Below are 13942 nucleotides of genomic sequence, written 5' to 3'. Positions count from 1 at the left end.
ATTATGTCAGTGAGACACAATAGATTTCAGGACTGTAATGGGTTACACAGCATTATAACTCAGTATAATGCTCTGCGATCCTGTCAGAGGAGCCGAGGTTAGAACGGGACCTCTCACCGACACACGCTTTATCGCATTGAACTCACTTGTGTGTCTCTGATCTTACACTTCAGGCTCATGCGCCCGACCATTGTTGTTTTGCAGTCCGCAAATTTAGGAACAGACATGCAAACATATGGACACGGAACGCACACGGAGTCATTCCCATTTTTTGCAGCCCCATTAAAGTGAATGGTTCCACATATCGGAAGCAAAAAAAAATATGTATCCCAACTGATGGCAGACTGATCAGGATCCTGATCGGTCAGAAAAATGCATTGAAATGCCGGATCCGTCTTTCCGGTGTCATCCGGCAAAAACTGATCCGGCATTTTTTTTTTTCACCTTTTTTGCGGACGGATCCGACATTCCGGTATTTTGAATGCAAGAATACATTCCTATGGAAAAAAATTCAGGCAAGTCTTCAGATTTTTTCACCGGAGATAAAACCGTAGCATGCTGCAGTATTATCTCCGTCCTGATCAGTCAAAATGACTGAACTGAAGACGTCCTGATGCATCCTGAACGGATTACTCTCCATTCAGAATGCATGGGGATATACCTGATCAGCTCTTTTCCGGCATTGAGCACTTTTGACGGAACTCAGTGCCGAAAAAAGAAAAACGCTAGTGTGAAAGTACCCTAAGGGTTGCACATAGGTCTAATGCAGGTCCGAGAGGGGATAAGCAGTTGCCAGACACATCTGGCTCTGCTTATCTCCGAGAATAACTTGTCCATGCTTTATATAAGGTTCTGGTCATGGTGTGGGCTTTCTGTCAGGCATTCGGGTATCGCTGATGACAGTCTGCAGAGGAATTACAGACCAGAAAACAGGAACCGATCCCTTTACCAGTCAATAAGGGTCCGTCAGCATCCATCATATGGATCCGGCACAGAGGTCATGACCCCTTTATATATAGAACAGTCTGACACTACTACCTGGAGGGGGCCGCCCCCACATTTGTCAGAACTGCCCAATTCAGTTTAGTGTAAGTCCCACAAGGCTCTGTTCACACCACATGTGGGCATATTAAGGCCTCCACAGGTACATCCATCGGCCAATGGCTTCCGCTACACCTTTACGCATACTTTTCCAGATCTAAACCTGTAAATGCGTACCTAAAGGACAGTCTTTTGCCAGTATGTGTGCGGGTATAGCAATGTATAACCATTATGTGAATAGCGCCCTATTGAGTCTGTGTAAATGTGGCGCTACGCCTACGCCTTCACTAAGGCACAGTATTTATGTGACCGGCAACGTGATGGACTCTGGGGCTTGCATTGTCTGTGCCCATCTACAGGACATGATCTATAGACTGCACTGCCATAGCACCTGCATAACCTGGGCCTAAGGTTTCATGGCACGAAGTCTATGCCAAGCCCCCCCTGTCACTCCTGCCTCAGTGTATGTAAACTCTAGTGCAGCACGGAGGAGAGCAGGCACCATCCTCACCTCCCAGTCCCGGCCATCCTCTGTGTCTCCCCCACCTCCGCTCCTCATCATGCTCCCGGGCTGCTCCAGCTCCCTGCAGTCCCCTACAACCTCAGCCTCAGCTCCCGGGGACGGCGCATGCGCAGTGCACACTGGCAGACGTTCACAGTCAGGGTTGGAGCTGCGCGGGCAGCCAATCAGAGAGGGGAGCCAGGGCTATTCCCGGTCAGGGAGGATTCCCTCGTCTCCCAGTGACGTCACCGGCATCTGGCTCCTGTAGTCCTGGGCTGCCATATAGTATGTGCGCCATAATGTACGGACGTGATGTGCAGTGCTGTATGCTGCCTGCTGCTAGTGCACACCGGGTTCCATGCAGTAATAGCCCACTCACCCCTGGGTGGGGAGAACAGTCTAGTAATTGAACTGTAGGTGGTTTTCACCTTTGCAACAAAGATTTGGACCCTGTCCCAGAAATGCTTTATTGTTGGCATGCCCATATTGTAAGGGTCTGATACCTGGGACCACCGCCGATCAGCCGTTTGAAGAGAACGCGGTGCTCCAGTGAGCGCTGCACCCTCGTCCTAGGCCAGTGACATGGCGTTCATTGGTCACCTAGCCTAAGTGCAGCTCAGTCACGTTTAAAGGGGTTGTACTGGTTCAGAGCTGAACCCGGATATATCCCCATTTTCACCCAGGCAGCCCCCCTGAGCATTGGGCAGCTCAGCCTCTGTTGGTGGTGGACCTTGTCCCAGCCCTGGGCTTTAGTGCTGCCCCAGCCTGTAAAACGTGTGCTCATCGTGTGATGTCACCGGGAACACTGCTAGGCAGAAGCCTCCACCTAGCAGTGTAATAAATATACAGCGCAGGGCAAGGGAGAGCATGGGAGCATGGGAGCATGAAATGCTTATATCAGAGGGCCTGTCAGGGTGAAAATGAGGATATGTCCAGGTTCAGCTCTGAACCCAGACAACCCCCTTAAGTGAATGTGACTGAGCTGCAATACCAAGCACAACCGCTTTGCAATGGATGGCGCTCTGCATGGTAAGCTGTGAGGAGGCCACAGCTCTCAGTGGAGCGCCACAACCTCCTCAAACAGCTGATCGGCAGGGGTCCCAGGTGTCGGACCCCCACCAAGCTGATATTGTTGACCTATCCTGAGGTTAGGTCATCAACATCAGAATCCCAGAAAACCCCTTTAAGCTATGCCACTTTCATACCTGGCATTATGTTGCGATCCACATTTAGAAAAAAACTGTCTAAAAAGAAAGGCGGTCTTTGCTGATCAATGCGCCTGCGCCAATGACGTCACATCTACACCCGGCGCACTGAGGAAGGAGCGGCCAAGCGAGCGTCCTCCTCTCAGTGCGCCTGCACCGACTGAAGACCGGTACGGCGCAAGCGCAAGATTTAGAACACAGACAGGGCTAGCCAGAGGACGAGAGCGATCACTGGCCCTGTCAATCAACAGGAGGAGGGGGTGTTTTTTTGAAAGGAGGATGCGGCGGCTACCAGCAAGTAACCTCCCTACTGTCTATACTGTTACTGTATATAATTTCATTGTGTAATACTGTTGAGGGGGCCCTGACAAAATCTTTTAGTCCTCCTCCTACAGGATGGGCCCCTTCTGGGTCAGGGCCCCAAAGCAGCCGCTTCCCCTATAGTTACGCCCCTGGAGGTATTCAATATAGTTGCATATGTCAGGATAAAGTCCTATGTCTTCATCCTGTATATTTATCCTGTGCTGGTTATCACCTACAGCCTGTATGATATACAGTTGCAAGAAAAAGTATGTGAACCCTTTGGAATATTATGGATTTCTGCACAAATTGGTCATAAAATGTGATCTGATCTTCATCTAAGTCACAACAATAGACAATCACAGTCTGCTTAAACTAATAACACACAAAGAATTAAATGTTACCATGTTTTTATTGAACACACCATGTAAACATTCACAGTGCAGGTGGAAAAAGTATGTGAACCCTTGGATTTAATAACTGGTTGAGCCTCCTTTGGCAGCAATAACTTCAACCAAACGTTTCCTGTAGTTGCAGATCAGACGTGCACAATGGTCAGGAGCAATTTTTGACCATTCCTCTTTACAGAACTGTTTCAGTTCAGCAATATTCTTGGAATGTTTGGTGTGAATCGCTTTCTTGAGGTCATGCCACAGCATCTCAATCGGGTTGAGGTCAGGACTCTGACCGGGCCACTCCAGAAGGCGTATTTTCTTCTGTTTAAGCCATTCTGTTGTTGATTTACTTCTATGCTTTGGGTCTTTGTCCTGTTGCAACACCCATCTTCTGTTGAGCTTCAGCTGGTGGACAGATGGCCTTAAGTTCTCCTGCAAAATGTCTTGATAAACTTGGGAATTCATTTTTCCTTTGATGGTAGCAATCCGTCCAGGCCCTGACGCAGCAAAGCAGCCCAAAACCATGGTGCCCCCACCACCATGCTTCTCAGTTGGGATGAGGTTTTGATGTTGGTGTGCTGTGCCTCTTTTTCTCCACACATAGCGTTGTGTGTTTCTTCCAAACAACTCAACTTTGGTTTCATCTGTCCACAGAATATTTTGCCAGTACTGCTGTGGAACATCCAGGTGCTCTTGTGCAAACTGTAAACGTGCAGCAATGTTTTTTTTGGACAGCAGTGGTTTCCTCTGTGGTGTCCTCCCATGAAATCCATTCTTGTTTAGTGTTTTACGTATCGTAGATTCGCTACCAGGGATGTTAGCATATGCCAGAGACTTTTGTAAGTCTTTAGCTGACACTCTAGGATTCTTCTTCACCTCATTGAGCAGTCTGCGCTGTGCTCCTGCAGTCATCTTTACAGGATGGCCACTCCTAGGGAGAGTAGCAGCAGTGCTGAACTTTCTCCATTTATAGATAATTTGTCTTACCGTGGACTGATGAACAGAAAGGCTTTTGGAGATACTTTTATAACCCTTTCCAGCTTTATGCAAGTCAACAATTCTTAATCGTAGGTCTTCTGAGAGCTCTTTTGTGCGAGGCATCATTCACATCAGGCAATGCTTCTTGTGAAAAGCAAACCCAGAACTGGTGTGTGTTTTTTATAGGGCAGGGCAGCTGTAACCAACACCTCCAATCTCATCTCATTGATTGGACTCCAGTTGGCTGACACCTCACTCCAATTAGCTCTTGGAGATGTCATTAGTCTAAGGGTTCACATTCTTTTTCCACCTGCACTGTGACTGTTTACATGGTGTGTTCAATAAAAACATGGTAACATTTAATTCTTTGTGTGTTATTAGTTTAAGCAGACTGTGATTGTCTATTGTTGTGACTTAGATGAAGATCAGACCACATTTTATGACAATTTGTGCAGAAATCCATATAATTCCTAAGGGTTCACATACTTTTTCTTGCAACTGTAGTCCAGAGCTGCAGCCACAATTCTGTCCCCTTATATATCTGTCCCCTTATATAATCTGTCCCCTTATATAACAGGAGGTCAGCTAAACGGGGTTATACCCGATGTCTGACTTCCCGTACTACTGCAAAGTGTTAATTACCATTGACAAAGTTAATGCAATGTGTATTGAGTTAAATATGTTGTAATTTGTTATGTACATACACTTAAAGGGGTTCTCTCGCTTCAGCAAATAGCATGTATTATATAGACAAAGCAGGCCATGACAGGGACGAGCCTCCCTAGTATCACGAGTGACGCTAGGGAGGCTCGTTACCGCAGCGGCCTGCTATTGGCTGCCCCCCACCCCCATCACCGGATGTTTTGAGCCGCGCGAGAGATGCAGTGGCGGCCGTGCAGGCACCAGGGGCATTGCGGATGCCAGGGAGCAGGGTAAGTGTAACCTGTATGAGGTGACTGGTCATTTTAGGTGTTAGATAACCCCTTTAACTTTCTCTACATGATAAATGCTGTTTGCTGAAGTGAGACAACCCATTTAAGATACCATACTAAGTTATAGTTAAAAATGTGGTCATCAATATTAGATCAGCGGGCATCCAACACCTGGCACCCCCGCCGATCAGCTGTTTGAGGAGATGGCAGCGCTCATACCAGCACTACCTCCTCTGCTCTGTTTACCGCAGCAATTGCAGTGGTGAGCAGTGTAATTACAAGTATGGCCTCCCTATTCACTTCTATGTAACGGTTCTCATAGAAGTGAATGGGGACACCAATTGCTGCGGCGAGCAGGTAAACAAAGCAGAGGAGGCAGCGCTTGTATGAGTGCTGCCTTCTCTTCAAACAGCTAATCGGCAATCATCAATAGTAAAAAGCGGACAACCCCTTTAAGGGTACTTTCACACTTGCGGCAGAGGATTCCGGCAGGCAGTTCCGTCGCCGGAACTGCCTGCTGGATCTGGCAATCCGGACGCAAATGGATGGCATTTGTCAGATGAATCTGGATGCGGATCCGTTTGACAAATGCATTGAAATTCCAGATCCGTCTCTTCGGTGTCATCCGGAAAAACGGAACCGGTATTTATTTTTTTCACAGATTTAAAGGTCTGCGGATGCGCGGACTGGAAGAACGGATCTGTCAACGCGGCAATTTTAATGCCGGATCCGGCACTAATACATTTCAATGGAAATTAATTCCGGATCCGGCATTCCAGCAAGTGTTCAGAATTTTTGGCCGGAGAGAAAAATACAGCATGCTGCGGTATTTTCTCCGGCCAAAAAACGTAAAAGGGACTGAACTGATGCATCCTGAATGATTGCTCTCCATTCAGAATGCATTAGGATAAAACTGATCAGTTTGTTTCCGATATTGAGCCCCTGTGACGGAACTCAATACCGGAAAAGAAAAACGCTAGTGTGAAAGTACACTAAGGCAGAAAGGCTTTGCTGCTGTGGAAGGGAATATTGCTAAAACATCCTACCACATTTTAAGACAGATTGGCCACCTGTTTCTGAATCTCACTTCTCTGGGGTACACAATATACAGACCAGAGGGCCGCCACCAGTCCTGCATGTGGTTCTACTTCTCTGGGGTATGCTGCAAACAGACGGGAAGACCTCCACCAGTCCCTCACTATTTCTCAGCTACACTTCGGGTTCTCTCCAGTGCTCTGCAGCACACTCTGCTCTGCTCCTCTCCCGTCTTGACGCACACAGGAACACCCCTGACTCTGCTGGCTCCTTGTACTTCACAAATCTTTTCACCCTCTTGTACGAGCTGCACCATATCGCCCAACATACACAGAAAAAATACTATACCATACAGTGCCTTAGTAATAGTGTGGCAAAATAGTACCACCACACAGTGCTCAAATAATACCAACATACACATATAAAATAATCTAATTTTACATAGCGGCCTTGGTTGTCAAGTTATTGGCAGCGGTAGTGGCTGATGCACCCTGTACGATTGCAGTACGGTGGCCCAAACAATGCCAGCTCGAAGAGTTAAATACCGCTCTGTAGATACAGTATGCCACATAATAAAACCATAAAACCAGCCATATGTGGAAAGGTATTATTCAGTATCAATAACCAGTGTCTAGAAGTAGCCCTAGGGACTCACCTCGCTGACTAGTCCTTGCCAGTCACTCTCTGTATGGTTACTATTCATGATTGGCAGAGCTTTGATACATCAAGCGGTAAGATTCATTAGGCCAGAGTACGGTAAGACAGTCATCCATAAGCTGCAGCTTCCTGAGCCTGATCCACATTGCCTGCACTGTTTGTTCTACGTCAGCTTTTACAAACCCTGCAAGGGAGGGGTGTGCACCAGCCATATGTGACAAACCTGTTACACCACTTGTTATCAGCCTGTGTCCGGTATACTGGATCTGCATTGCAAGTCTGTAATCCGCCTCAGGGCTCATGCACACGACCGTTGCTGTTTTGCGGTCCGTTTTTCACTGATCCGTTGTTCCGTATCTGAGTTTTTTTTCTCTGATTTAAGCCCTCTTCTGTTCCATTATTCCACAAGACATATCCGTATGGTTTCTGTATTTGATCCGTTTTTTGCGGATCGTATACAGAAACAGTAACTTATTAATCACCAAACACATGAGCAATATGGGCTGGGCACAGCATTTCTACAGTATGGATCCGCAAAATACGGAGGAAATACAGATGACATACGGATGTGTTCCGTATTTTTTGCGGACCTATTGACTTGAATGGGGCCTCAGACCGTGATTTGCGGACAATAATAGGACATGCACTACTTTTTTTGCGGAATGGCCATGCGGACAAACAGTAAGGCTACATGCACACGACCGTATGTGTTTTGTGGTCCGCAAATTGCGGATCCGCAAAAAAAAAAACGGATGCCATCCGTATGCCACCATCCATTTTTTTTTTTGCGGATCCATTGTAACAATGCCTAAAACGGACAAGAATAGGACATGTTATATTTTTTTTGCGGGGCTACGGAACAGACATACGGATGCGGATAGCACACGGTGTGCTGTCTGCATTTTTTGCGGACCCATTGAAATGAATGGGTCTGCATCCTGTTCGCAAAAAAAACAGAACGGACATGGAAACAAAACACGTTTGTGTGCATGAGGCCTAACTTCTGTATTTTCTACAGAATGGTTCTGCATACGGTCCGCAAAAAAACGGAACGGAAGCAGAAAGAAAATACGTTTGTGTGCATGAGCCCTAATTTGTAGAAAAGCTGTAAGCTGTCTAGGATTCCTGCTGTCTCTGTCTCTGTAGTTTTATTACAATATTTCCCCTCTGTTAGCGCCCCCTGCTGTTGATCCTGTGGCCAAAATTCTGATCCACCTTCTCCCACATTAAGGCTTCATTCACACAGACCGTGTTTTCCATCAGCGATTGTGAGCCAAAACCAGGAGTGGATCCTACACAGACATAAGGTAGAAGGGAAAGATCTGCACCTGTTCTGTGTTTTGGACCCGCAATTGGTTTTGGCTCAAAATGATGGAAATCACTGACCAAACACTGACTGTATGAATAAGGCTACATGCACACGACCGTTCCATTTTTTGCGGTCCAAAACGGACAAGAATAGGACATGCTATGTTTTTTTTGCGGGGCCACGGAACGGAGCAAAGGATGCGGACAGCACACGGAGTGCTGTCCGCATCTTTTGCGGCCCTATTGAAGTGAATGTTTTTGCGGCTCGGATGGGGACCCGAAAAACGGTCGTGTGGATGAGGCTGTCACGGTGGGGAGTGGGGAAAACCCCCACAGTACAATGTCAGGAGATAAAGGGTAGCTGCTAGGCCAGGACGCCGGAATCAGGTCACCTCCTATTGCATCCCTAATCCTCACCCTAACTCCTGACCGTATGAGCGGACCTGGATGGTAGGACGGCTTATACCAGAATACCTTTGGCCCTGAGTCGCCCTGATAATTAGTGTTGAGCGAACTTCTGTTTTAAGTTCGGCTTCCGGTTAGCGGAGGATCCCGATATGGATTCCGAATTCCATTGTGGTCCGTGGTTGCGGAATCAATAATGGCCATTATTGATTCCGCTACCACGGACCACAACGGAATTCGGAATCCATATCGGGATCCTCCGCTAACCGGAAGCCGAACTTTAGACGCCGAACTTAAAACAGAAGTTCGCTCATCTCTAGTCTCTACTTCTAAACTCTTAGAAATAATAATGCTATCTCTCTCTCTGCAATGCAGGGCTGGTGCAAGGATTTTTGCCGCCCTAGGCAAAGATCCATTTTGCCGCCCCCTCATGTCACTCACTCACTGACAAACACACACACACACTGACAGACAGACACGCACTCAGACACTCACTGAATGACGTACACAGAAACTCACTGACAGACATACTCACTGACATAAACACATACACTCACTGACAGACAGACACACACTCACTCACTGACAGACACTCACTGACAGACATACACCTACCCACTGAAACACACACACACACACACACACACACACACAGAAACTCACTGACAGACACTCACTCACTGACAGACATACACCTACCCACTGAAACACACACACACAGAAACTCACTGACAGACACTCACTCACTGACAGACATACACCTACCCACTGAAACACACACACACAGAAACTCACTGACAGACACTCACTCACTGGCAGACATACACCTACCCACTGAAACACACACACACACACAGAAACTCACTGACAGACACTCACTCACTGGCAGACAAACACCTACCCACTGAAACACACACACACACACAGAAACTCACTGACAGACACTCACTCACTGGCAGACAAACACACACATATACTCACTGACAAACACACAGACACTTACTGACCGACAGACATCAACACTCACTGACATACACACACAGACACTCAATGACAGACACACATACATTTACTGACAGAAAGACAGACATACATACACTCACTCACTGACATAAATACACAGGCAGACACTCACTCAGTCAAACACTTAAACACTCACCTCCCTGGGGTCCAGTGTGGTGCAGCTCCTCAGTCCTCCAGCGTGCCGTTTAGTATGCCGGAGCCGGATGACGTCATATTCCGGCATCACAGAGGGCGCGCGAGGGAGGAGTGGGGAGCTGCTAGAACAGCCTCCCTTGCCGCCCGCCTCCTCTCCTCCGGTAATTACTGGCAGAGCAGGGACCTGCCATCAGGGTAAGCAGATGCCCGCTCTGCCATATTTAAGAAGGACCTCCACCTCCTGGCCCCCCTGTAACGGCGCTGGGGGCGGCTCAAGAGCCGCTCGCCCAGGGCTGCAGCCCCAGTTAGGGGGAGCCCACCCGGGTGCCCCCAGCAGGTCGGCGCCCTAGGAGAACGCCTAGTTCGCATATATGGTTGCACCGGCCCTGCTGCAATGCAATGCACTCGTGAGAGATGCAGGTGCTTGAGAGTCACACGGGAAGAGCTGCTGTCAGCCCACACAAAGTAAAGAGACAAATCCTCCAGATAGGTGGGTATAAGAGAAAAGGGGTGAAAATTAGGCCCCATGCACACAACTGTATGTATTCTGCAGTCAACAAACCAAGAATCCACAAAATACAGATACCGGCCTTGTGCATGCAACAATTTCCGCGGCTCCCATTGTGGAAATGCCTATTCTTGTAAGGTAAGAATAGGACATGTTCTATAATTTGAGGGATGGACACACAGATGTGGACAACATACAGATGACATCCATGTGCTGTCTTCGTTTTTTGCGGTCCCATAAAAATGAATGGTTCTGCTTTCAAACCGCAAAAAAAGGGGATCAAACACAGTCCAAAAATATGGTCAAAGTGCATGAGGCCTTACACTGGAGAGCAGCGTTTTTGTCTTTTTATTATTATAGTTAAAATAATGATATGCCTTACTTCAGATCAGATATTTAGTTTTTTTTTGGTTCAGGGTATTACCCATTTAATATATAGACAGAGTATTTTCTCTAAAATTAAATAAAAAGAAATATATAAAGAATTTACATTGTCCCCTTCTGTCACCATCTTACAAAAAATTCTTAGTTATCTCTAACAGTGCCTGTGTAGCAGGGGGTACTTGCAAATTGTTTTTTTCATTGATGTTATGTAGTTTTATGCTTTGTATCCCCAGTATGGTAATGTATGGGAGTGACGGAGTTAATCAACTCTGTCACAGCCCCTAGGGAAGCTGAGGTGTGGATTTTTAGCTCCAACCCTGGCTCATTCTAGAGAGTTCCACCTAGTAGAGATATTCCACATCTGCATTAACATTGGGTAAATAAACAGAGCACTAAAAATCTTGTTTGAAATACTCATCTCCACTACATGAGGTTTTCCATTAGGTCTGGGATTGTTGTCTGCAGCTCTTCTATATAATGTATGTTTAGGCACAGCATTTATGTTAAGCTTATCATGTGACAGCATAAATGTGGCTGGAGTCAACCGGACAAGAGTACAGGTTCCAGAAGCTCCAGGTGGAATCCACTTATATGCTTCCACTCCGCAGGCAAAATAAAGATTACCAGGAAGAGTATGGTTAGAGGATAATATAGGCAGCCGCAGTGACCGCTACACTTTCATTGTACAAACACCATATTTGACCATCTTCATTGCTGCTACCTATCTCTCCTCCCAAACCACAGGAGTAACTATCATTGGTCTCGGGGGTGATTACAGCCCCAGTGTTGTTCTTACAATCTTCACTATCCTTTATTGCATGTTTAAACGTATTATGAGGTTCCCATGATGTATTATGAAGGGTCATCTGTACTCCTGTTATCATGGGGACATCACTTTGTTCATATCCTTTAGCTAGGGCAAAGGAGACCAGCACTGGAAAGTCAAAGTTTCCCAAATGAAACCTCAACACTCTCTTTCTGTCCCACTTTTGCCCATCAAAGTCCCATACTCGAACAGTCTTATTTTCCTGGACAGTGATATTGTCTTGCCACCAGGGGGCCTCAACCCACCCTGCGATAGGTAAATGGACTGCTGTAGAATTGAAGTTAAGCCTATCATCTCCTGGCCTCCTAATCGATAAGAAGTCTCTGCAGTTCGTGTTAGTAAATTCTGACCATGGTACTAGAATGGCCAGATAAGGCATAGTCTTTGAACTTACAGGACCGTGAGTGCAGATCCAACAGTTCTTGTAATTGTCCGCATTTGTCATATTCCTTAGCATGACCTGATGATGCCTAATAAGGGCATTGTCCCAGTCACTTTTCAGGTTCACATACAGAGTGTGAATGTTCAGGGCCAGGGTTAGCAGTACAAGAATCCTTATCCTTAGGGTTAGGCACTTTCTTACAATGTGATGCGTGAATCCAGTTAGTCTTTCCTTCCACTTTCACAGAGGTTGCGGTTTTCAGCAAAACTTGGAAGGGACCATCAAATCTGGGCTCAAGGGTTTTTCTCACGTGCCTCTTTATCACCACCAAATCTCCAGGTTCAAGAATGTGTGTACCCTCTACTGAATCGGGATCTGGAATGGAAGAAAACACTTGTTTATGAGTGTGATCTAGTCTTTCAGTAACGGCCTTCATATAGCTGACCATACTATGGGTCTGTAACTGCAGTTGGGGAAAATACAATTCTAGTCTTGGGGCACTGCCAAACAATACCTCAAACGGGGACAACCCTGTCTTCTTGTTTGGAGTGGTTCTTATGGAATATAAAGCTAGAGGCAAACACTCTCTCCATGGTCTACCTGTTTCCTGCATGGCTTTCTGAATTTTCAGTTTTATTGTCCCGTTCAATCGTTTGGCACGGCCGCTGCTTTGTGGGTGGTACGCCGTATGGAAGGCTTGGGTCACCCCTAAGGCTTGCATAATCTCTCTCATCACTTCACCTGTAAAGTGGGAGCCTCTATCTGACTCAATAACTTCTGAAGCACCATACCTGCATATCAGTTCACTGACCAGTTTCTTTGCAGTATTCTTTGCATTTGCCTTAGACACGGGATAAGCTTCCGGCCACCCTGAAAAGAGATCAACACACACAAGAGCAAACTCATATATATTCCTACTTTAGGCAGTTATATATAGTCTATCTGCAGTCTCTGGAACGGGTAAAATGGCCTAGGTGTGTGCTTGCTTGGAGTCTTCACCACTTGCCCTGGATTATTCAAAGCACAAATCATGCAACTTTGTACAAAGTTACTTGCCATGGTGGAGAACCCTGGAGCGATCCACCTTTTGGCCACAGTGTTGATCATAGGACCTTTTGCCTGATGCGTCACCCCATAGGCTTCTTGGGCCATTATCGGATACAGGGCTCTGGGTAGGCAGATCTTACCTTGAACCTCCCATAGTCCTTGCTCATTTAGAGTAGCACCTCTCTCTTAGTCCAAGATTCTTTTTCCCTCTTCATCTGCCTGAGCAGACAGTTTTACCAAAACCTCCACAGACATCTCCTGAGGCTCAAAGACATTCACCGGTACAGTGTCTCAGTGTCTCTGGGCTTGAGGACAGCTTGTTTAGCAGCTTTGTCAGCCCTATCGTTTCCTTTTGCCTCATCAGTACTTTGTCTGGTATGGGCTTTCACTTTTATAATAGCCACTTCTTCAGGTAGCAACAAAGAGTTCATGAGTTCAAGCACAGATCTTTATTCTTAATGGGCTGGTCTGCTGATGTCAAAAAGTCTCTGGCCCGCCAAATTGGTCCATAATCATGTGCAATACCAAAGGCATACCTGGAATCCGTGTAGATGATCGCCTTCTTGTCCTTAGCCATTTTACACGCTTCAGTGAGTGCCTTCAGGTCAGCCTCCTGTGCTGACATGTGAGGAGGGAGTGGTTTGGCAAGTACTACCTGGTGCTGTGTGACCACCGCATATCCATTGTGGAACCGGCCATCCTGTCCCATAAATCTGCTTCCATCTGCAAAATATTCAAAATCAGGGCTATCAAGAGGCTTCTCATGAACATGTGAAAAACCAGAGGTCTCTTGTTGCATCTAATTCTCGCAATCATGATCTTCTGTTTCCATTAACTCTGTAAGTAATGGACCTGTACCTCCCTCCCCCATTCCTGAAT

General features: G+C 46.6%; 1 protein-coding gene across 2 annotated transcripts in view; it reads right to left on the bottom strand.

The window, feature by feature from the left end:
* The window catches only part of CCDC149 (coiled-coil domain containing 149), a 58813-nt gene extending 51623 nt beyond the window's left edge, over positions 1-7190 (bottom strand). The window contains exon 1 of one of the 2 annotated variants that reach the window (XM_040419022.1): positions 7044-7190. In XM_040419022.1, coding sequence (XP_040274956.1) covers positions 7044-7091 — 48 coding nt within the window. In that variant the 5' untranslated portion in view covers positions 7092-7190. Of the gene's footprint in view, positions 1-1552; positions 1656-7043 lie in introns of those variants that run through there. The other variant, XM_040419021.1, reaches the window with a different exon arrangement.
* Positions 7191-13942: the final 6752 nt, after the last annotated feature.

This window comes from Bufo bufo, chromosome 2, assembly GCF_905171765.1.
Source record: "Bufo bufo chromosome 2, aBufBuf1.1, whole genome shotgun sequence".
In the NCBI taxonomy this organism is placed as follows: Eukaryota; Metazoa; Chordata; class Amphibia; order Anura; family Bufonidae; genus Bufo; species Bufo bufo.
The sequence above is the reverse complement of the archived record's forward strand: the minus strand, read 5'-3'. Positions and strand labels throughout refer to the sequence as shown.